The sequence below is a fragment of the Rhipicephalus microplus genome, chromosome 5 (genome assembly GCF_043290135.1).
Source record: "Rhipicephalus microplus isolate Deutch F79 chromosome 5, USDA_Rmic, whole genome shotgun sequence".
Taxonomy (NCBI): Eukaryota; Metazoa; Arthropoda; class Arachnida; order Ixodida; family Ixodidae; genus Rhipicephalus; species Rhipicephalus microplus.
In genome coordinates, this window is record NC_134704.1 from 124885952 (window position 1) to 124910601 (window position 24650).

At 44.8% G+C, this 24650-nt stretch overlaps 1 protein-coding gene across 1 annotated transcript; it reads right to left on the minus strand.

The window, feature by feature from the left end:
* Positions 1–536: 536 nt before the first annotated feature.
* On the minus strand, positions 537–22856 carry LOC119186180 (3'-5' RNA nuclease TATDN2). Its single transcript, XM_075894240.1, has 7 exons — positions 22694–22856; positions 21330–21385; positions 10523–10744; positions 6573–6742; positions 5730–5859; positions 4391–4603; positions 537–674 (listed from the first exon to the last, which is right to left on the minus strand). The coding sequence occupies exons 1-7, from the start codon at positions 22854–22856 to the stop codon at positions 537–539; spliced, it is 1092 nt and encodes a 363-aa protein (XP_075750355.1).
* Positions 22857–24650: the final 1794 nt, after the last annotated feature.

A 24650-nucleotide genomic window follows, 5' to 3' on the forward strand; every position in this document is an offset into this window, starting at 1 on the left:
ATATAGTGGGCTTCCCCAGTGGTTGGGGAGCAATAGTGTTGTCCCTGCATAAAATTAACTAGTAAGTCATCTTCTACGCCTCGTAATAACGTTGTAGCTTCAAGAAGAACCCACTCCCACCTTGTTTAGTGGTTACAGTGCTGACCCGAAGGACGCGGGAGAGCAGCCCGGCCTCCGGGGCTTTGCTTTCGGTGCAGACGAAAATGCTTCAGGCCCGTGTATGCAGAACAAGAGATGGTTGAAATTAACCACGCCCTTCATTGAGGCATGCCTCACAATATTACCGTGGTTTTGAGATGTTAAACTTCTACAGGTACTATTCTATACAATCACATCCCAGAGTGAGGGACTAGAACAAAACACAACGTCACAGGGTTTGATGCATTAGTAGCTAGCCTTCGGGCGCAAAACTGAAGACAAGCACGACGGTGTACTTAGATTTAGGTGCGCGTTATGGAACCCCAAAGGGCTCGCGTGTCAACTTCACATATGGGTTGAACAGCACGCCAAAAATATTAACAAAGTAAACACTCTAACTAAATGCGGTACATTCTCCTCGTGTTCTGGCGGACAGCAACCAGGACTTCCTCCAGCTGGATGCCTCGCATCGCCGACAGCTGTGTGGCCACGTGGATGGCCATCCCTGGATGAGACTGCTTGAGACGGTTGGACTCCTGCGAGTCATGAATCAAGGCACGTAAGCAACTCGTCCCGTCACCTGGCATTATTTGCCTATAGGGAACGGCATTGTTCTACAATTTCAACGATATTCATCCGTAAGCTATACATGATGCCAGACCAAACTCAATGACTGCACCATTTGCAGGTGGTTGAAGTTGAAAATTTGTAAAAATTACTGTTAACCAATATTTATTCGATAGTTTTAGCAAATAAGAAAATTCTACGTCATAGGCACCGCAAACTGGCCAGATGGAGCTGCGTTGCTCACACTGCCCCGTCTCAAAGTCTTTGATATTCGCCGTTTCGGGCACGCAGAAAATAGACGCGTGCTCGCATCCTTCATGTATCTTAGCCACAATCCACCGGCAGATGCAGTGCGCGAAACGCACGCGTCACGTTCCATTTTCATTGACGCCTTCTCAAGGTTGTTTCTTTCATCCGCTAGGCTACGTATTCTGGCGCTGCAGTCAGACTGGAAAACTCGACTGAACGGTGTCTATTCTGCGCCAAGCTGCGCCTGAACGGAAATTTAGTCGAGTTTTATCATCGAGTGAGCAACGCGCGTTGGCTACTTAAAGATCGCAACCGCGTTCATATGAAATGCACTTCGGTCACATCGTATATCAGTTCATGCATGATTTTTGAGTCACGGGAACAAAATGCATGGATCTTGTTAGGGTGGCGTTTGTGTGCATACGTACGTCATCATGCGACTCTAAATAGTTTTAACAGCAAAGCTGTTTGTCAGACTCACGGTGTAAGTCTTTATCATCAGCTAGAAACAAACAAACAAAAAAGAATGTGCGTTTGCCTCGTCGCGCCGCGCTTCCCACGAAACTGCAGATGGTGCATGTAGTAAAGCCGATCATTATCTGGACGCGCTCTCCGTCATGCTCGGCGGAAATTATTTTACGGGCGAAACTCTTTATAGCGGCACCCGTTCGTCCCTCGTAACCGTTGTAGTGTGTAACAAGTATAACATTTTGACCTCCAAGGTGGTGCCGGCGAGAGATTTCTTCTGTGCGTTGTTAAACAATAATGTTTAATGTACATGGCAATGTACATGCTCAATGTAATGTACATGCTCAATGTACATGCCAATGGCTGCTAATGGGGAATGAGAGACAGGAGCATTCGCCTTTTAGTTAACGCGCACGCTGTGATCCCCGTTAGCAGCCATCGGCATGTACATTGAGCTTTATCTGACAAAAAATGGTCGCTACGTTATACTCGCTGGGTGTAACCTCCTTGGTTTTAGAAAGGTTTAGTGAGCGTTGAGCCGCAGTGCCATGAATACAATGCACTAGTATATACCATGAACTCGAGGCGGTTAAAGGTGGGAAGTAGACCCGAAGCGCAAGCCGTAAGATAGTGTGCGTGGGCCACCTCTCGTTTAGTCTTTGAAATGTCCACTGGATGGCGGTTCTTCTATATGGGGAATATATCATGAAAAGATGCGAGATGGTGGTACTTGGAGTGTTGAATAGATGGACGAACGGACACAGAGACAGATGCATGAACGGACGCAGGGGCGGATGCTTGGACGAACGCAGGGACGGACGCACGAACAGACGGGCGGATGGACGCATGGACGGTCACACAGACGGACGCATGGACGGATGGAAGCAAGAACGAATGGACTGACGAATGCTTCGCCCCACTCTCCATCATTCACTCCGTGGATATGCTGTTTTTTTTTTCCTGCGTGAGCATTCGACGACACGCGGTAGGATGTCATCGCGTCCACCATACGAGCAAGGGAGATGAGCCACCTGGTTTAATCACAGCTTGAGCGGCGCTCGTCGCCCCAGCTCGTTAGAATGGCTGTATATGCTACATTTAGGCAGCAGCCTCTGATAGAACTCGCCGCTCGCGCTACCATTCGCATAGCGCGCTCACATGCGAAAAAAGCGTGCGTTTAAGGCTGCGCGGGAGCTGGCGACCGCAGTGCCACCACTGCTACCAATGCACTGTCAAGCCGTCCGTCCGGCGAAGCGCAAGGCAGTTCGGCTCGCGCAGGGTGGATTGTTTGTCGGGTTTGCGGTGCTGTTTCCTGCTGTCCGTTTTTGTTTTGTTTTTCTTGTAAGCAGGAGCCATTGCGTCGGCCATGCAGTAATTTTTTTTTTCGCGGGGAGTAGGAGGCCCACTTGCTGAAGATCATGAAAAACACTCATTTTTATGAGTCATTTTCAGTAAAATACACGTACCCAAAATTTTGGTAAAGAGCCCCCCCCCCCCCCCCTTTCTTTTTAGCCAAGAGCCAGCGTCAGCGACGCGTAATGAACGAGCGTACACTGAGAAAGTACACGGAGCCGCTGAGCCACGTAGGCTCCTACAACCAAGAAGGGGGGCTTTCCTGCTTAACATAGACGTGCCGGCGAGCGAAATGGCAGACTTATGCGCAACTCTGCTACCTACGGTATCATATACAGTAACTCTACAGCTTGCAAGAATTTACGCGTTGGCCAGAACGTACGATGTGCGGGGAATGTTACCAACTTGTAATTTACGCGCAACATGGGTCGACGGTAAAAACTCGTCGAGTGCCTATATTTCCTATCGTAATACAAATAAAATTCTACACCATCGCCAAGCAATGGCGCCGTGAGTGCGTCTGAATTTCCTTGCGGTTCTCAAGTCAGCCGTGGCCCGTCAATGACCAGAACACAAGTTTTTTTTTACATTAATTTTTATAGAGCCCTGTTAGGTTTAATAATAATATATATCTGTTATTAGCTCATCTCTAGACCTTAGCCTAGAGATGAGCTAACGGTGATTCTAACAGTGATGTGTGGCCCTATAAATCTGTTCTAAAACTAAATTTTGATGCTCCAATACACAACTCTTGGTGCTCCAGAGTTGCTCCGAAACTTCGTTTTACTGCTCCAAAACCGCATTATTCCTGCTCCTTGAGCTGCTCCACAAGGCTGAAGGCTGCTTCCTTCCCTGCTTTAAAGCACTTTTATTCTTGCAGCCTTTTTTTCGTTGCCGTAGCTTGAACAAATTACCTTAGCACATGACCTTGAGAATTGATGTTCGATATAGTTTTTCTCGGTCCCCTTTCCGTCTTCGGTATACGGCCAGAAAGTTGTATTTGCTATACTTGGCAAATATGAATTTCAGCCTAAGAAGTGCGCAATATGACGTCTTCACTGTTTTGTTCCACAATACATATATAAACAAAGCACAACCACTGAGATGCTGCTGCACAGCAGGGATGTCTGCTATTGTGGCAGGCTTTCAAATGCCTCACAACACTTCCACAAAGATCAGATTGCAATTTTCCAGGCATTACTCTAAATACATGAAAAAAATATCTCAGGCCTGACAAATACTAATTTATATTGGGATTTTAAAAAATTTTTTCGGTTATGCTGCTCGCCATGAGTCCTTTGTTAGTAGATTAGAAAGGACAACTTAACAAGCCAGTACCACGCAAATAAACTAGTACGTGAGCAACCATTTTGCACGCCGATGTGCAACTTCATCACCGATGCGATGAAGTTTTCAATTATATACCTGAATGTAGGAAACAATTCCTTTGGTTGTTTCACCTACTTGTTTCAATGTTGAAATACGCCTACAAACTTCGCTTATATGCTTCGCCGATTTTACGATAAAAGCGGAGTATGCTTTCAAATGACCCTAACATAACTTATGCTATTTATGCGAAATACTCTTTGCAGTTGAAAATGAATATTTGACTTACGCTCTTTGGGAGGAAGTAGGGTGCATCCGTCTCCAGCAGCAGGCGGTCCAGGGGGATCCGGCGGCCAACCTCCGCAAGCGGTCCAGCAGTGTGGAACCCCACCAGTGGAGTGAGGCCCAAGAACAAGTTTGGAAACGTGTCCATCCACTGCTGGGCCTCTGACCATCCGCCGGTGAAGCAATGCCGGTGGATGGGCCAGTCCGCCGGCATCTCCTGGTTGGTGCAACAGAATAACCAGAATGTTGGTTGGCAGATTCGTAAACCTTGATCACACGTGTGGTCCCCACATAACTCTTTGGAATGGCATGCACAGAAATGACAATTCATGAAAGTTCCTGGGTACGTTAAATGCTTCTTGTGAATAGCAATCAGGAGCAATGTGACTGCGTTATCTAAACACTCAACTGCCCTTAATGACCATACCTCCTCCACAGGTAATTCTCATAACAGCTTTCCCAGAGAAACACCAATGAAATAGCTGCTAAATGTAAGAAGTTATTCAGATTTGTAGGTTATTTTATACAACTTGGACAAGGCCAAAGAAAGGCGATAAAATATCACTACTAGGATAGGGTGAGTTATACCACTCCCTCGTGCACACTGTGTGGTTCGATTAGCGTTCGCTAAAAGCAGGAATAAAAAATCTCTAGCTGGATAAATCTGAAGTGCTCATGCGAAGTTGTGCATTACACTCGAATAAATGAAGGGAATTTATCCTCAATTTATTCTACATTTTAAGATGTTTGCCAGATATTTGTTGCCCTCGCTATGAAGCCATGAAATAAAGTGCGTATAGCCGCGAAAAATGGTACCTTAATAACCAAGTAATATTCATTTGGCAAGTACGAGTGCCAAGAGCGAAAATAAGAAAAGAGTAGATGGCAGTACCTTCTTTTCATGGCATTCTAGGCAGTCATGAGCTATGGTGCTATAATGCTATTTCTTAGAGCTATGACTGTAGAATATTTAAATCAACAGTTACGTGTGTCTGTTTTATTGTGGTTCTTTATAAAACTGATAAAATCAACCATTGACACACGTTGAATAACTACTGTTTACCTACGAACTCCACAAAAAATTGAGGCTTAATTCCTTCGCGGTTACTATACGCTTGGAGGTGCGTTAAATAATCTTCGTACGCAAGAGAGGAAGTATTTACGATATTCAGCACACTGAAGCCGAAATCAATGCAAATTTAACAGGATTTCATCTTGTCACTTAGCACCTACACTTCGCACTTGAAGCTGGCAATAACTGATCGCGTACAGTGTGCGGCACCCCAATTTCCTTTAGTTGAAGCATATTTTAAATTATAACTGTCGCAAGAAAGCCACCGTACCTCTTTGAGGATCCGCAGCGTGTCCTGCGTGGCATCCCTCGAGTGGATGACCAGCGGGACTTTGCCTCTGCTTGCCAACTGTAGCTGGCGGCGGAAGACGAGCTGCTGGAGTTTGTGGTCGCAATTGTTGCTGAAATAAAAAAAAAGTTCAATGAAGTGATGCGGGATAAGAGAACACTATACAGATTACGTAAGCTTCCGGTAAGGAAAGAGCGAATCCTAATGATAACCCTAACTGCACACTTATGGGTACTCGTAATGGTAATAGCAGTCTCTTTAACAGTGCTTGAAATGATTATATGCGTCTTTGGTCATTGAAGAGCGCGCTATCAGAATTTTGAAAGCTTTATATTCATTGGGTGAAAGCAACAGCTCCCTGTTGCATCTTGAAGAATACAAGTAAAGCTTGGAAAAGCGGGCTAATCTGTGGTGTGTTAACTGCTGCTAACACAGACGTGACATTTCATGGGAAGCGTGGACAATTTCAGAAGCAAAATGTAGTGAGTCAAGTAAACCAGTCTGCAGGAGGGACAAAGTTATTCACAGGACAGTCTTATTTGAATGCATCCCATGTATTGCCCAGATGCCAGGCACTGTAAACGATTGAAACGAAACACACATGTAGTACATAGCCCTAAGCTGGCACACTTCATGTTGTGAGTACTGCACATTATCTGTACACCCATCAATGTGCAAATAACGATTACGTAATGTACAACAGCTTATGGGTCAGTTCGCTAAATGTGTGTTCTATAGCTCCTTCCAGAATGGACTTCAAGGAGAACACTTAGCAATTCAAGCTGCATTGCCAACATTTGATGAAACCTGGAAGAGAGCACTCACTTGGAAGAGTAGTCCAGACCTATCTCTCCAAGCGCGACCACCTTCGGCTGCTCCAGCGCATCGATCATCGCGTCCTCGATGTCTTCGTCATAGAGTTTGGCCATGTGGGGGTGACACCCGAATGCACCCCAGACTCCCTTCTCCGCAAGAAGGCCTCGCCAGACGCTCCGCTGCGTGTACAGACGATGAAGTAGTGTCAAATTCATGTTGTCAGGAGGCGTGTGTGAAAGAAGCTGCAACCATTAGGATCACATCTTAGCATAGTGCGAATGTTTTCAGTACGTGAGCGCAATATTTCTCATAAGGTGCAAGACATTTTTCTAACAGTGCGCATATATATTTATATATATGCGCACTGTTATATATATATATTATATAGTGCGCATATATAAACACTGTTTTGGCTCGTTTATCAGCAATAGAACTTACACGAAACCCAGCCCGCCTCCCGTGTCTTTGCGTTTCAAGGAAACGTTTAATGAAGTAAAGGCTACACCGAGTTTCGCTTTGAACCATTTTTTTCAGCACCCGCGCCAAAGCCCGTTTCTGCCGAGTGAACGAAGTGCGCACCGCTGCTGCTTCGCATCCCATCATGGTTTCCTTCGGAGATATTGTTCAGAAGCTTTATTAAACTTCTGATTATGAAAGTGCAATTGAATTGGCAGCTCCAAATGGTTAATCAACTTAGCAGTGTGCATGGTCGGATTAGAAGAGAGATTTCTGATGAAAGATTTATTCTTCGCGAAAGATGTTTTGCGAAACATGCGTATGGAAGGCGACTGTTTTAACGTTACGACATGGTGATAAAGATACCTACCAATGCACGCACAGACACAGATTAAACATCGGCATGTATTTTACATAACCACTTCTTCACCAGCTTCCAAAGGTGTCAATTTTATGAACTGCATCCTTCGCTCAAGCTAAAGATACCATCACAACTTTCTCGCTCCGATGCGACACTGTTATGCCGCCTTTGGTTGGGTGTTGCATTTACAAAGGTGTACTCCTTTCGCATTGGTATGGCAGACACTCCTACATGCAACTACTGCAAAGATGAAGAAACCATCGAACACGTCCTCTGCAGCTGCGCTTGCTACGACACACAGCGATGCAAGCTCCGGATGGTTTTGAATCAACTTGACCCCGGACCATTTTGTGTGCAGAAGATACTAGGACCTTGGGGATCTGCCTCAGTTGCTCAGAAAGCGACTAAAGTACTGCTACTTTACTTAAAGTCAACAAACTTGAGCGACCGCCTGTAGACTGTGTGTGCTCCCCGAGTGTGCTCGTGATTGTGTGTACCTTCTCATCTCTCTGCAACCTCTTTTCTCCCCTTAATCCCTTCCCCAGTGCAGGGTAGCAAACCGGATGTGCGTCTGGTTAACCTCCCTGCCTTTCTTTGCATCTTTATCTCTCTCTCTCTCTCTCTCTTCTTCACAGTTCCCTAACGATCCAAGAGCAACATAGATATTATGAACTGCAGAAGCGGTAAGCTGATATGAAGCAGTGGTGCTCACGAGGATGGTGGCACTGGACAGTGTTAAATGAATTAACATCAGCGGATGGTGCTTTGTTAAATTGTCATTGACCTGGCGTGACCGCTGTGTCATTGGGGTATATATGTAATGCACGTGAAATTTGATAGAGAGCTGCAGCCACAATCGACGTTTACGAACACAGGGGTCTATATGAAAAATAGTTCTCAGACGTGGCGGGGGTCTGTGACAGCACACTTGATTACCTCCCAGAATGCTGAGGTTCGATTCCTGCTGAGACTCTGGGACATTTAATTTTTGCATTCGTCGTGTCAATGGTGCCAATGACAGTTTTTTTCTTTTTTCCTTTTTCAAACACTTTAAATTTCCGCATGTCTGTTCTAGCCATTTATGAGCAGTCATAAACTGCCAATCAGGTATGGCACGTTCCCGTACCCACCCATGGGTACGTGGCGCACGTCTGGCGGAAAGGGTTTGAAGACGTACGCGAGCGGATTGTAAGATTATTCGTGTCATGAGTAATGACCAACCAGTCATAATTGTTACACCTTATCGTATATGGCATAACCTTATCCACATCGAATTTTTCGAAGCAGCCTATACTAATTTTAGTTTAGGCCAAGTTAAAGAATTGATCACGAGAGCACCGATGCGCAACCGGGAGCTAGCTAGCTCGCTAAGTATCGAGATAGATAGATAGATAGATAGATAGATGCACGCTCAAACTTCCTGCAGGAGCCTGAGGAATGATTTGCGTTAATTGATAAGTGGGGTTTAACGTCCCAAAACCACTATATGATGCCGTGGATGAGAGATGCCGTAGTGGAGGGATCTGGGAATTTCGACCACCCGGGGTTCTTTAGCGTGCACCCAAATCTGAGCACACCGGCATACAACATTTCCGCCTCCATCGGAAATGCACCAGCCGCAGCCGGAGTTCGATCCCACGACCTGCGGGTCAGCAGTCGAGTACTTTAACCACTAGACCACCACGGCAGGGTATGATTTGCATTAAAAAATTATCCGAGAATGAAGTAATTCTTTTCATGCCATGTGAAAGAGGATTCTTTTCTGGAACAACGAATCATTCACCACCGTATGGAATAGTAAATGCGTAGGTCGACAAAAATGTGGAGCTCACCCAGAATCACTGCAGAAGTATGCTATGCTCCGATAATTCAGAAACTTTTTTCTCTACGGGACTCAAGTTTAGCAACATATTACTCTCCCGGACCAAATAATTTCCTGATGCTTGAGATAAATACGCACGCGTCCGTAAGCATAGAATTACCTTTAATGACAACGCTGTGAGTTCGACGCCTCAGGTAATCGGAGGTCTCCAATATGCCTTTTCATCTTGTTTCTTCAAGTGCAAGTTATTATTGCTTTTACTACAAAACGGACATTTTTTTGACTTAACGAGTGACTTACACAAAATATCTTTATCAACAACTTCCAACAAAAGATGTTGCAGGTTTATTTCATGGCGATCATTTTCTTCTTAACCGAGGCCTCTGATAGGTAAATATTATGATGACGCATGTATGCTCGTGTTTTGAGGCTCGTACGAATATAGTTCTGTACAAACGTAAGCTAATATCAGGCAGGCGGCAATGCTGAAGATGAGTAGGCATTATCATAGGTCGGCAATAAGAGGCGGGGCTAGATGATGAAATATTTTGTGCTTGTGGCTCACCCGGACTCAAATTCAGCAATCCAGACTCATGGTGCTATACAACTGCGATTGAGTTCGTCGACATGGGGTGTTTTCCAAGACACACCGTATACGGCTAAATAGACGGCTAAATGGACGGCGGCCATCTTAAGTCACATCCCAATTCTCACGTAGGCGGCAACATAGAGAGCTCCGAGAAGAGCGCATCGTAGACAAATGCGATGCAGGCTACATTACTGTCTAAACAAGATGGCGGCTCAGCGAATCACTCGGATAAACCGAGTCTCGCCGGAATGATCATCTGCACACAAGCAGACGCTTTCCCAGATGCTCAATGTAAGTAACGTTCATTTGTTTTTTTTATTTCAACACGAAATAAGCCAGAAATAAAACTGTTACATTTGTTTATTTTAGCTTTTTCTTATCAACGCGAGGTGGCGCATCGTCGCGTGAAAGCCGTCTAAATGTGTTCCATTTTTCGGACAGCATGGGCTCGATGTTTTATTCTAAGCAGTCTTCGTAGACTGCCTACGTGCTGTCTAAGAATTGGAACACAGCCATGCGAATTCGTATACATTTCCCCAACGAAAACCATTACGCGAAATATGATCAGCGAAATCCCAGGTGGGATGCAATCGCCGTTTTATTATTGGTAAATCGCCGAGATTGGCGTCAATCGTTATTGTACCATTGAAGCGTTTTCAGTACCCCTTTTCACCGCCTCAGACAATCCAAAGGCTTCTGGGTTACCGATGTTATCACAAAAAGCCACGTACCTTCTTGAAAGTATCCGGATCGCAGAAAACAGCCACGCATCCCTCGTAGTTAAGGGCGAACGTGGCCTGGTGCTTCCTCCGGAACTCGGAAAACGTGCCGTGGTGCCTGGTTTTTCGGAACAGGAAGTCCAGGTGACAGTGGGTGTCGATGAGGCCCACTGACGAGGACACCGAGTAAGGCCACTGCTTGGCAACGTTGTCCATGGCAGAGAGGTTGGGTTCCTGCGTACAATAGAATTTTATTATGCAATTTTAGTCATATTGTTTGCTTTTCGCAGTGATTATCGTAACTGCACTGAGTGGCATACCAGTAGGCTGACATTGCGGCTATGTTTCGTGGAGTACTATTATCCATGGTGCGTGAAATAAGAAAGTGAATTACACATAACTCGCAAGTACGTCACACCGCGAAACTGAGGCATACATCCTCGGCATATGGGCCGCCTTCACCGACCACATAATACCAGACGACACCGACTCACGCTGTGCGGCTCTCGTATTAAAGCGATAACGTTTCTTCGAGCTGCTTTCGTAGAATTGCGGCGTTTGTGCCGTTGGTTGTGAGCGACAAATCATCATCTTGTGCCTGACCATAAAATCGAGAAAGATAAAATCGAGAAAATAAATGTTGAGTACTTACTAATTAGCTCACGAAACTTACCAACCAGAAGTGTTTCTGTGTGTGCCCATTATTGAAAATTACAGCTGACAAAAAATAACTTGGAGAAAACAAGGAAGGAGTCATATGCTTATCTATTGTTTTCACGACCACTTGGCAATCGCACTGCACTCCGCTTGTCGGATGTTTGCTATCCCCACGCTAGTTAAATACAAAACTCTGCTATCAGGAGATGATCGAGTCCACGCGATCACTCCGTGTTTCAATGAAACTGTCACTTGTAACTTAGTATCAGGACACTGTAAAGAACTGCACATATACATCTCGGAAAGCCAACAGTGCCCGTTTTGTGGATATCTCAGTCAATTCGTATCCCACACCGTGTAAAAGTTTGGAAATGCTCCTCGGCTTCACCACTGCGTGCTGTAAAAGTCTTTTTCGCACTTCCGGCAGAAAGGAAGAAACTATCTTTTGGTGAGAGAATGTGTACAGTACACGGAAACACCCAGAGTTACCCTGTTGCAGTTCTATAGCGAAAATGAGCGTACAAAATCTGCTTGGAAGTAAACTCAAAGGCTAAAGTCATTAGTGTTGGGAAAATTCATGTTGTGCTGCACAAGAAAAGTGGCTAGGCTAAGCACCTCACCATTGTGGGGTACCGGACAAACCAAAAGTGAAGTTCATCCTAAACATCCCTGAAGTGAATATATATCCACTCCGAGAAATTGTGTGCGGGAATGAGTGATCGGCTCTGCGTTGCGGTCATGCATACGCGTCTTTAAGAACTTTCTATATGAATAAAGAAAAAAAAAGCACATAGTGTTGCACCTCAACAAGAGACGTTGGCATAGGATAACGGGCAGTGTATGAATTAATTTTTTGCAGACTTCTTTCGAGGACGTATGCCTGAATAAAATGTCGTCTTTGCAGATTACGAAGCAATGCTTATTTGTTTCATGTTCATTACGGAGACAGTAATTGACCGTAGAGACAAAATTATATCTTATTTGTTACCAAGCTTTACTGGACAGTGTTTCAGAATGAAGTTTCTAAAAGCATGTTTTTGAATTGGGCGATGGATACATTTTGCACACCCGTTGTGAGACACTATATCCTTGAAAATATAGGTATAATGAGCGGCACAGTGGAGGAAGAAAGTAAGTCTCTCTATTTAGTACCTTGCGTTAAACTCTCAACAAATATTTGATTGAGAAACAAGTTTTAAGAAACCGAACTGCGAAGTAAACTTCCTCGATAAGTCCCCCCAAAAACGGGTGTGTGTGGATTAGATGAAAAAACCAACAAGGTCAGGTAAGGAACTAACAACTGTAACCTGCAAGAACGAACGAATTACAAGATGGAAACTATCGAGAAAAAAGAAGAATCGTGAAACTGTTTGCCATAGATAACGAGGTCTCAAACCCAGTCATCCATTTTTAACTCTCCTGAACAAGGCTCACGATGCATGGGTTCAAAAGTTGAGCTCGTATGAAACTTGTAAAAATACGAAAGAACCGTTGCCCACTAAACCTGGCACAATGACTAAGCTGCAACACATAGTAAGTCTTTGATGCGAAAATTGTATGAGAAGCTTTGGCTCGACCAATAATTGAAAGACAATATGGGAGAAATGCCCGTGCCGGCCGCTCTAGCATGGGAACGTACTCCGTCCAATAGCATGCGCTGAATAGATACGGATTAAGTGGAATAACAAGATACTTTGGCGGAATGATAGTCCAATTTTACCTACAAACAGGTTCGGCGTACTTCCCAATGAACCAAACCATAATCGTAAACTTTTTGAAGGGTTTAAACGAGATCCTGAAACAACACGGAATTTTCTAATTGTTTTTGTTCTCACATTTTCCACACGTTCTTTATAGGTACGAAATATTGCTATATCATCTGATTAACGCAAAGCTTGAGCTTCATTGCCTAGTATATTGAATTCTCGAATACGATTTGATTGTAATGTACAAAAACAGCGGTAAAAAATAAAGGTAGAGCACAAGTGTCGACATCGGGTATTTTTGGTTTACAGAAGAGCAAATAAAAGCAGGTTTAGAGAGGACACTATTGACAATTAGACGGGACGAAGAAGGATTACAACAAATCCTGACACTCTCAGAACTATGAAGCCAATATTGACATGTTCAAGAAAGCAAAATAAATTAATCGTTCACACGATCGAAAGCTTTCGCAAGATCTCCATTTAGAACCGCAAGATGTTTTTGACAACTGCAGTACTGAAGAAAGTGTACGCTCGACGTGAATAGTGACCTGTGTGGAGCCCACTCCAGTTCCGTAGGTCGGATGGGAATCAATTAGAATCGACGTCGAAAATCGTAACTGATTTCATAAAACCTTGGCGAAAAATTTATAATCAACAATCGCCAGCGATATTGGTCTGTAGCTCTCAACAAAACGCACTTGTTTTTTTTTTTCACTTACAGAGCTATTCGATGTTAAAGCAGTGTGGCTTTTAAAGAAAGACCTCGGGAGCATCTCCGCGTTGTTGTAACTATAGTGTCGAAAATATTCATAAAAATGGGAAAGACAGAGTTCTTGAAAGTTTTTTTATAATTGATTTAAAATGCCATCAGGGCCTAGTATTTTTGATTAAGGTAATTTGTGCATTCCATGCTTGATATCTTGTATTAATATCAGCACAGTCATCATCATTCAAGGGCTTCAAAAAATAAACAAATCTATCTTTGAGATCAATATCTTCATCAACAGAAAGGTCACTCACCAAAGCTTCATAATACCTCTAAACTGCAAAATGATATCAGCTGTATTTGTTATAAGAGCTCCGTTAGCACAAAAACGAGGAACGGCCTTAGACATTCGTGAATTCTTTCACCAAGCAAAGCTTGACGAGTTCGTTCCTCAGAGCTTCGAACCCGTGCTTCAGTATTGCATATGGAATTATAACATTGTAGTTGACACTTAGTGTTTTTATGTCAAGATATATTCCCCACCTTTTCACATTCCATTTCAAATAGGTTACATGGGCTTTTAAAAAGTGTCTTTTCTTCGTTCTTCCTGTAGCAAAGCTCGACCGACCCAATATTGGTGGATATTGGTGCCCTCGTGTTGAAATTCTTCCCAAGCAGCGAATATGTGCGACCCCGTAGAAAAAGAATTCATCATTGCCGCTCTAAGTGGATTAATGAATCGCTGACCTTGTAGGAGCTTGGAGTTAATATTCCAAAGTGCCCGCTGTGGTCGGATTGGACCTCAACAACTTGCTTCATTTTTTCCAATAACGATACACTTATCAGAACTGGTTCAGTTTTGCATGACGAATCACGGGAAAAATTATGACGCTTAGTTTCTTAAGGGCACGCAGTGGGTGCATAGCAAGTTCGAGAAAACATCATGCACGAAGTGTTTGAAGTACGCAGAAAAGACGGACACCTCTATCATGTTCAACCCTTTAAGGAGAAGTTTAGGGTTCATTAAATTTTTTTCCGTCAAGACCGTACGTCTGTAAGGATAATTAATGAGATATATTGACTGCCGCACGAGAAGTCATTGTAAATTAAAAAAAAAAGAGATCAGAAGCGGGGTTGTACTGTTCAGCAAAGGTGATCACAAAACCCGTGTGGCCGCACGAATGAGCTGTCTGTGAGGGGGAGCACATGAATACAACCCGCATAAAGATGAAAAGACTTCAAGACTGAACAACGTACGTGTGTGTGAGCGTCAGTTAATTACAGCGAGGTGATGCTTGAACATCTCGTGCGAAGTTGTTTTCTCTACGCGCGAGAACGTGGAATCGGACACTGCCAACACGTAGAATCCGAGTTTTTCAAGCAACGCTGCTTCGATGCCGGCTGCATAGTCTCCTGAATGACTCTGCTTTGTCATACGCGCAATGTCAACAGCCAAAACTAGCGAAGTACGTAGACAAACAATCCGCCGCACGAACGTAAACACGTCTTGGTCACATAGACTTATGTGCTGGGTATTTGCCAACGCCAAACAGCTACTGACGTCAGTTAAGGTTCCCGCATAAAAAGAAGTATACTCAACCTAGCAGTATCTTTACGGTGATAACTATGCGTGACCGCACTATCGAAAAATAATTAAGAATTGTAATGATATAACTGTACCTTACCTGCTAAAGACGGGTGCCAAAATCAGGTTAGTCGCTGCTCCACCGAAAGTCCACAAAACGTGCGTCCAGGAAACGATTTCCGATGGGTCGAAACGTGTACCAGTCGGTTGGTTGGCTTCTCGCACAAGAATATTCGCAGAGAATGTCAGACGAGAGAGCTCCACGCATATATATGGAGAGGAGGGTCGGGTGGAAGAAGGCCACCCTTTGTCACATGTCCCGCAGCCCTTTCCCTTGGACAGAAGGCCAGCCAATCGGTTGTCGCTGTTTTCACGAGGGAAAAGAAGCCAGTTCTTCCTCGGCCTTTTGTGTAGACAGGAAACAAGGTTGGACCCCTCTCCCCCCTCTTTTAGCGTACAGTCACGGGAGTTTAACGTGGTGGGATGGCTCGTCATGCCCGATTTTCTCAGCTGTTAAAGACCAAGCTGCCCTCGAACTGATTGTACATATGCGTGAACCGTTGAAAATTCAATTACCTTAGTTCAAGGCCTTACACTCCCCTGCATTCCTCCACGTGTCTTCGCTGAAAAGCTATTATGAGAGAGAGCACTGGACAAGGCTCCTGCCGGATACAAGAACTGGCGGCGGTTCTTTCTCTACATGACAGAGAAAAAAAAAGAAAAAAAAAAGATTCACGTACAGGTTTCAGAGAACATTCACTTCCGAGATTTCTTCTGTGAAGACATTGTTATCAGCGTGAAATTGTCATTGTAAGCGTGTACTCTCTTTTGACAACCATGCATAATTGGGTGAAAAAGCTACCTTTCCTTCTATACATTGTTTTTACCCTTCCCAACAGTACGACATCTTTCTTTTTACTGCTTGCTTTTCGTGACAAAAGCTAATGTTTTACTAAAATAAAGAAAGCACCCATCTCATTTCCCGTGTCAAGCTACAAAGTGTACTCGTGAATGGACACATTGCAAATTTGTGAGCGCCGACTCGCGCATGCATTAAAGACACCTGAAAGTTGGTTTTTCCACAGCTCGGTTTGAAAGCAGAACTTTCGTGCCCAGAGTGTTTTTCTAGTTGGAAGCAGGTTCTCCCGTCCGATTTCCAGCGTGGTCGTCTGCACGGGAATACGTGGCTTTTGTTCTAGAAGCAAACTACAGGAATGTCACGCCTCATTGTATACATAAATAGCCCTTTCAGTCACGGTGTGTACAAATGTACCCGCGAACATCAGTGACACGTCATGCACTGCATATTTCATCAAAGGGCCTGAAAAAGAGCTCTTTGTGCAGGCCTGCAGAGCGAAAAACTGCCGATAGTTTAACTTCGCCATGCTGCGTATTGCTGCAGAAGACCGCTTTGCTGAATACACTACCACGTTCGACCATTGTTCGACGTGACGCGTTCCAAGACAAACGGGAATTTTTTGCTTTACTCGAACAAATGCAACCAAAAAATTAACTGTACGTGCATTTAGGGCCTTATAGTTGAATCTTTTATGCAAGTACTGAAGCTGACTGGTGGCATAGTAAAAAGATGAATATTTAAACACTAATTAGAATTAATTACTTAAACTCACGCAAAACCACGTATTTTTTCACTTTGAATGTTATACTGAGTGCCTTGGAATCATGTCACAAGTAGATGACGCGTTTCGGACAGATCATAATTTGTGACTTATGAGAAGTATCCACCCCCCCCCCCCCCCCTTGGAACAAGAGAATGGGAGACTCGAAACGAATAGGCTGATGGTTAACATGAAAAGTAGTATACCTGACACTAGGAAACAAAGTTGCTCACACATTCACAGTAATTATTCTGCTACCTTTTAATTACGAATAGTTGCGTTGTCATTGGTATATTTTTCTGGGGTTTTACTCCGGAAACGAGGCTGTGGTTATGAGAGACGGAGTAATGGAGGGCTCCGGAAATTCGGATGGTCTTGGCTACTTTAAACTGCTTTCACATGTTACTATGCATGGTGTTCTCGTGACGCCTGACTGGTTCTAAGCGCTGGGTAGTCAGGCATGGCAGTCAGGGTAACTTCTTACCCTATTAGAAAGGGTCAGTGCAGGGGAGACAGCAGTCGTTCGGTCCCCGCATTATTTCGTGCTTTCCCTGGTTTCTTCGGTTTGCCATTATCCCCAAGAGTGAACACAAAGGAACGCTAGGGGTCACCAACTTTAATCACTTTCTTGTTCCACGCATTCCAACAGGAGCGCATGAGGAGTTTAAACCAGCGGGTACGTGGATATGGCGGCCATGGTGATTTGTTCAAAAATTGCTCCCCGGGTACCAACAGTGACCTTTTTGGGAGGCGCTCATTGGCGTGACCCCTCGAGAATGCACTATTGCGCCTTTAGCATTTGTACTCCCGCGCGCAGCCCATCGTGGCGACTTTTGTTCTTTCTGTGAAAAGATTCATGGGCTTCCATATTCTTTTTTTACACGCCCCACCGCGGTGGTTCAGTGGCTAAGGTACTCGGCTGCTGACCTGCGGGATGAAATCGCGGCTGAGGCGGCTGCATTTCCGATGGAGGCGGAAATGTAGGCCCGTGTGCTCACATTTGGGTGCACGTTAAAGAACTCATATAGGTCGAAATTTCGGGAGCCCTCCACAACGGCGTCTCTCATAATCATATGGTGGTTTTGGGACGTTAAACCCCACAAATCAATTCTTTCTTATACTTCATGCGCAATGTTGCCGAAGCTAGCGAGACTTCTTGCAGTCGATGCTATAGGGAAAAAAAGTAGTTCGATGTTCTTACCACCAATAGTTTATTTTTCGTTCGGTATTGAGACAAGAAGTAATTGAAATATTTTGTGCTTTAAAACAAAAACGCCGTTCAAAGTGTGTTATTATGTGGCTGGATTACTTAGTTTTCACGTGACGCCATATACAGGCTCTCTGCTCTGGGTACGTCATCACGGAGGCCACCTGCACTTGCCCTGTCAGTGGAGGACAGGGCACCGCAGGGTCGTTCATTACCAGCGTTCTTTCGTGCTCACCCCACTCTTTTCTGTTCGACAGTCGCGCCAAAATGGGACACAAAGAAACGCGAGGTTGAACCGGCACTAATCAGATGTCACGCGAGCGACCACGAAACCCGCGACCTTCGGGTGAGCAGCCGAGCACCGTAACAAATGGTGCTCCATGTCAGGGTAGTGCAGTTTTTTAAAGACGACAGTCTTGCTTGGGGCTTTTGACGCAAAATGTTTGGTCTTTCTGTCTGTACACTTGTCTGTTTGTCCACTCTTAACAGCATCGGGAATTTGAAACGGCCGAACCAATCCACAGCACCCACCTAAGTTGCTCAAGTTTCAGCGTTCATATTGCACAATTGTCGATTAAAAAGCAAGTATTGCGCATGACTGGGGCACCATAAACACATGCATATATTCTGCATATGCATCTCTTACTAGAAAATGCATACATAAGCTATTTTAAGGACCGTAGCACTTATCACGCTGCGCTAAGCATGCAACGCTTGCACGGAAACGCGAATGTTTCCAATGCTTTGCTAAAACGAGATGGTCGTGGCACCTACCCGTCGCCTTGCGTTCTACACCGTATCACCTCTGAGACGGGTGCGCACACCCGTCTCAGAGATATGTGCTTTGTTTTTGAAAAAAAAAAACTGCCAGATGGCGCTCATGTCTCACGTGTGACGTGGCTTGATGCGCTCGCTCGCTTCCGCTGCACGCTCGAGGCACTCTAAAGCAGCGCCTCCAGAATACCAGTCACCGATTTCCTTGAGCGGAACATCAAATAAATGTTTATTTCACTCTCTTCACACGCAAGACTATCGTCTTTCGACGACATTTGCAGTATAAATGCAGATACGGGGACAAATTATTTCTTTCTGTCTTAATTTTTGTTGTAATCACGTTAGAAGGCTGCTTTATTAATGCAATGTGGTTGTGCAATGTGCAACTATGCGTATTTTCATAGCTTACATGACACACATATAAAAGAAACAAGCATATTGTCTGTCATGTTTAGACCAATATATCTTTTTATATCCTCCAGTATTCAGATCACGTTTCATCAAACTTTCGATTCTTGGTAAACCACTTCTCGTAGAGTGCCGCAAAGCCCCATGTCCTTCTTGGCTATGACAACGACCGAAAGCAGTCAGGTCGGGGTAGACGACAACGCTTCTCGACGCCCGCTGCTCAGTATGAACACTGCCCTCGTTGGCCTGTTCTCTGTTCTTTACATTCTAAGGCCATCGCCGTTAGTGAAAAACTCCCGATGACACCAACTTGAGTTTACTGCCCGTGCCAGTTTTCGATGCGCCCAATGCGCTTAACGTTCGGAGTCGTGTTTTGTTTTGTGTATTTTGCGAAAAAAAGGAAACAAACAACAGGCATGCCTGTTAACCGATGCAGCAGTCGTAAAGCTAAGCCAAAACGCTGATGTAGACCAGCTATAGGAAGAGCGCGTATCAGAGCTCTCATAACCGACACAGAGCAGGGGCAAATAACAGCGTATGAAAGCTGCCATGTGGGAGCCGACGGCTTATCAACCACAAATAGAGCGCCGGGGTGCCCGTCAATGCCGTCTGAACTGGTTAAAGCAATAACGAGCATCAATTGCCGGAGCTACGTGCGTTCTGTCACCACGGGTTCGCAAATCGTGAAAATTTCATGGCGTGCAGCAGACGTCGAACTTTTAGAGCTTCTACGTACCGCGAGTGTCCGTCGCCAATCGCAGTCATCCGATGTTCGAATGCGGCGAGGGATGGCTTCGCTAAATAAAAATTCAAATGCAAACTGCTTTGCGTACGTATTGGCTATTTACCCATGAGTTATGGGTGACATCATCTTGGGCTGTTATGCCAATGTTTTCTCGGTATTTCATATTGCGACGGGAAGTAATTAAGCCACGTAATATTGTGTGCACGAACCCAACTGTTTTCTTGCGTATGGGTCTACCGTAACACTGTTCCTATAGTTGTTTAAGATGCCAAACACAAATGTTAGCAGTCTCCAATGGCGGCACCAAAACCAATTTTTAATATAGTCTATATGATAGATGCTAGGGGTGGTTAAACTGATAAAACAGGAGCTGGTCACACTCCTCTTTGCTTTTCGCCGAGCCCTAAAATATAGTTAAAGGAACCCCTGGGTTCCGCAGAACACATTATGAGAAGCCATGCTTTAGCATTAGACGATCACCAATAAAAAAAATGGCGCTGTACTCGGTTTATTCGATGGTGTAAATGAATCATTTCTTCTCTTCTCATCTACGGATTGTTGTTTTTTCTTTTAGTGTGAACAAATTTGAAATGAGTGGCCAAACTTTTCAATGTAATATTGAATAATTTCTTACATCCCAGAGAGTCATAAGGCATCCGGGATTGTTATAACTGAATTCACACAAACAGTCCAGCAATGAGTGGTCATTGATTTTAGTCAAATGTTTTGGTTGTTCTAAGTTTTCTCATTCTTTCTTTTTTTGTTCGACTTAATAACGCCAAGTGGAAAAGTAACCCACCTTATGGTTCGAGAGACTGTCAACCAGTTCCCAGAGTATGCAGAAATGTTGTTAAAAGAATTTAATAAATGGGTGCTGCCTGCTTCTCTGGTGTACTCTGCACGCTTAACAAAAATTGGCCTCAGCAGTTTACTCTAACGTACAGAATCTCGTGACTATGAATTTTTGTCTCTTTGGTGGACATGAATTTGTCTATTGCAGTATTTTGTGTCACTATGCTTTAAACCCCGAGAATATCAACGGCGTGTGTAGCGCTGGTTGGGCGGAGTGAGCCAGTGTGCCCTGCCGAAGCCTATTTTTTTTCGTGGATTGCCGTTCAACTGCGACTCCCGAGACAAGCCATTTCAGAAATCGATGTTCTGGCTTCCTGTTCCAAAAACCTATAAGCTCTCGCCCACTGTGCCTTTTCTTTCCGTCCTCTTCTAGTTTTCCCAGATTTCTTTTAATATAGCGTTCTTATCACCGTGACCTGGTCGTTATCATGGTGTACTCACTCTTGACAAATCATGATCTACGATAAGCTACCTCTCCCTTACGCTGTCTTCATTCTTTTCCATCGGTACCCACCTTTCTTTTCTCTTTTTTTACTCTTTCCTCTTTTCTTCCGAGTCACCAATTTTTCCACACCAGGGCCCCTATTGGCGCAGTGGCCATTTGCTCCGATTTTGTCTGGGTTGGAAGAAGGGGTACGAAACATGCACAGGCATGAAACACGGGAGGCATGAAACATGGGATGTTTCTTGAAACACACCTTGAATTCTTTAAACAATCCATGCTTCAAAATCCTGATGTTCTTCGAATGACTACTTCATTTGGATATCCATATATAGTTTCGAATATCTGTGCAGTGCGTGCTGAATGGCTTGCGTAATTCTGCGTAACATAGAATGCTGATCGGCCGTTTTGTGCAGGGAAGGTTATTTTAACATATTAACACAGATAGTTAAAAATGCAATGAGAAAGAATTGTATACCGCTTATAAGTTCGTTATTTTCCATCCTTCATCCGTTCAACTAATGTTCATGTATTGCTGACGTGGTCATTATCATGGTGTCCTCACTCTTGACAAATCATGATCTACGATAAGCTACCTCTCCCTTACGCTGTCTTTATTCATATTTTTTCTCTTTCTCTCTTTCTCTTCTCTTTCCCATCTCTCTCATCTTTATGCCCCCTTCCCATTCCCCAGCGTAGGGTAGCAAACCGAGCATGTGCCTGGTTAACCTCCCTGCCTTCTCTCTTGTTGTTCATCCCCCCTCCCCTCCATGTATTGCTACTTTCATATAGAGTATTTATAATATTTTCAGAATTGTGCTGTAGAAATACCAAGGGGTGGGGGTAAAAAGCGATTGACAAAAGAAAAGCCATACAAAAACTAAAACAATAAAACATTAGGTATTAGAATCAATGGAGCCAGTCATATTGTAACGGGTTCAAGAGAGGAATCACCAAAAGCTAGTTTATTACGGGCGAACTTGTGCCCTGAAAATAATGGGCAAGAAAAATGGAAGAGTCCGCTAGAACGGTCTAAAACAAAAACTGTTCATCCACCAACACGCCTTCTTCGCAGCTCCAACCCACACTGATTCGTGCCCGTGAACAAGAGGCATGAGTCGTGCGACCACAAGCAGGAGTGCGCACAAGACTGTGGACGCTGATTCTTCATAATATCGGATTGTGTAATTTGTCTTTGTGGTATTAGTCCCCCTTCGAAATACGCATTGTCCCGATGCGCGATGGAGGAAGGCAAACAAAAACGGGAGCTTTTTCATTGCCTCTCATAATAGGGCTTCCTACGAACGACGTGTACGACTTCTGCACTGTTTTGCCGCTTTGAGCGAATGTGTCCATCGGCGATGACTTTGTAGTTTAGGTCACTAATTTGTCGGAGAACCTTATAGGGGCTAAAGTATCGACAAAGGAGCTTTTCTGATAGTCCGTGGCGTCCGATTGGTGTCCATATCCACACTCGCTCACCTGGGTTGTACTGAACGTTTCTGCGGCGCAGGTTGTAGAAGCTTGCGTCCTTGTTTTGCTGTTGTTGTATTCGGTGTCGTGCCAACTGGCGAGCTTTTTCAGCCCTTTGCAGAAAGTCGTCAACTTCAGATGGCTCATAATTGTCGTTGTCTACTCGCAACATGGCATCGAGTGTCGTAGTTAGAGTAGACCAGCTGAAATGGTGTGACGCGGATGGTCTCCTGCACGGCCATATTGTAGGCAAATGTTGCGTATGGCACGATTTCGTCCCACAATTTATGCTCACTAACGTGGTTGCTTGGGCGAGTTGGTAAGACATGATTCACTTAAAAAAACAGCGCCAATAACGAGGGACAACAGAAAGAAGAAGACAGACAGCGGCACTGACTTACAACAAGAATTTATTTGCTAGAACCGCACAATATATACTTGGGCAGCATCTGACAAAAAAGAGAAATACAAAACAAACAAAACAGAATCCACCTAACAACCACGTAGTCATCTCCACAACGCACCATGAACAACACGTGTGCTAACGTTCCGAAGGAAATCTATTTCTTTTACTGATAGCGCAATCGAAGGCCTGCTGACACATGCACTGCCCAGCCTTTCTATTTCTTAAGCCTCGTAAATTTCACGTATCCTCTGGTCCCAATGACGCCTAATGACAGTACAAAGCTGAAAATTAGGGACACAACCACAGTCCCGGCAACGAATGCCGAGATGGCCCGAAACTGTAGAGGAGACGTTGTAAGCGTGCTCTTTCAGCCGCTCATTTAAACACCTGCCTGTTTGGCCGATGTGCCACTTTCCGCAGGACAGGGGTAGAGAGTACACCACCCCTTCAACGCATGGAACGTACTTCTTCCGATGCTTGATATTGCAGCCTCGCTCACCCCTCGAACCAGGATTCACGGCCCTGCACAACCTAGCCAGTTTTTCTGGGGCAGAAAAACCAGGTCAACGTCGCACCTGCTGGCCACTTTTTTGAGATTGTGGGTGACGCCGTGGATATAGGGAATAACGAAGAAGTTTCGTTTCTCCCGTCCCTTATCCTTTGTACGGGTTTGAGCATTATTTTCTGGGCTCGTTCTGATTTCTCGGAGTAGACACTCAGCCACGGCGGTCAAAACGTATTCGGGAAACCAGCTTCTGTAAGGCGTTTAGTTTGCTGATTAAAGCTGGACTGAATTGTGTGACAGCAGGACTTTCGCAGAGCGTTTTTGTAGCGTGTGTTGGGCCTATGAGCCACGCGCTAACAAGCCAATCCTCCCTTTTGGTTCAGCGCATTCGAAAGTGGTGAAGCGCGCTATTGCTAAGACTAGCTACACAGATGTTCGTGCTACACAGATGTTCGTGCTACACAGATGTTCGTGCTTGGTCAGATGTTCGTGCTTTTCAATGGCATTGGACACACGTTTGGATTGGATTTACCAGTCTTCATTTCACACGCCGCACAATCTGCCGCGCATGATCACGGTCACGGAGGAGTATAATGAGTGGTTAAAAGTTTCGCAATGGGTTCATCACAATGACTGTTCTCGAACCACATGCGCTCATAGATGTCTACCCTCTGCCAAAGTGCTGCTGGGGACACTACCGCCGAAAGCGGGCGCTCGTGCCGGGGAACGCGATCCCGTAATCATCACAATGACGCCGCAATGCCGCGTTGTTGCCTGCGCTTGACATTGCGAGGTAACTTGGCGGCGTGGTTTTCAGGATCCGTCCACCACAAGTGCTCGCATTACCGTTCACCATTTAGCACAGCTTGAAGACACCGGATCTGCGGTACCCAGTTGCTGACGCCCCTCGGGCTTCCAGGCCTGTTTTTGTTCCAGGACTGCGCCATAGGCCCTGCGAATGCGAGCTCTTTCACGTTTATCCTATGGGCGCTCTTCTAGAGTTGTCCGTAGCATACACACGTGGAAGATTTCAGAAGAAACACATGCGCACGTGC

Bases quoted from the DNA above. Each gene is read 5' to 3' on its own strand.
- LOC119186180 (XM_075894240.1), bottom strand. From the start codon at position 22,856: ATGTTGCGAGTAGACAACGACAATTATGAGCCATCTGAAGTTGACGAC. The intron at 10,745-21,329 runs GTGACTCGGAAG...TATTGTACGCAG, and splicing joins GCCCTGGTGTGGAAAAATTG to GAACCCAACCTCTCTGCCAT. The intron at 675-4,390 runs GTAAGTCAAATA...CATGACTCGCAG, and splicing joins CCTACTTCCTCCCAAAGAGC to GAGTCCAACCGTCTCAAGCA.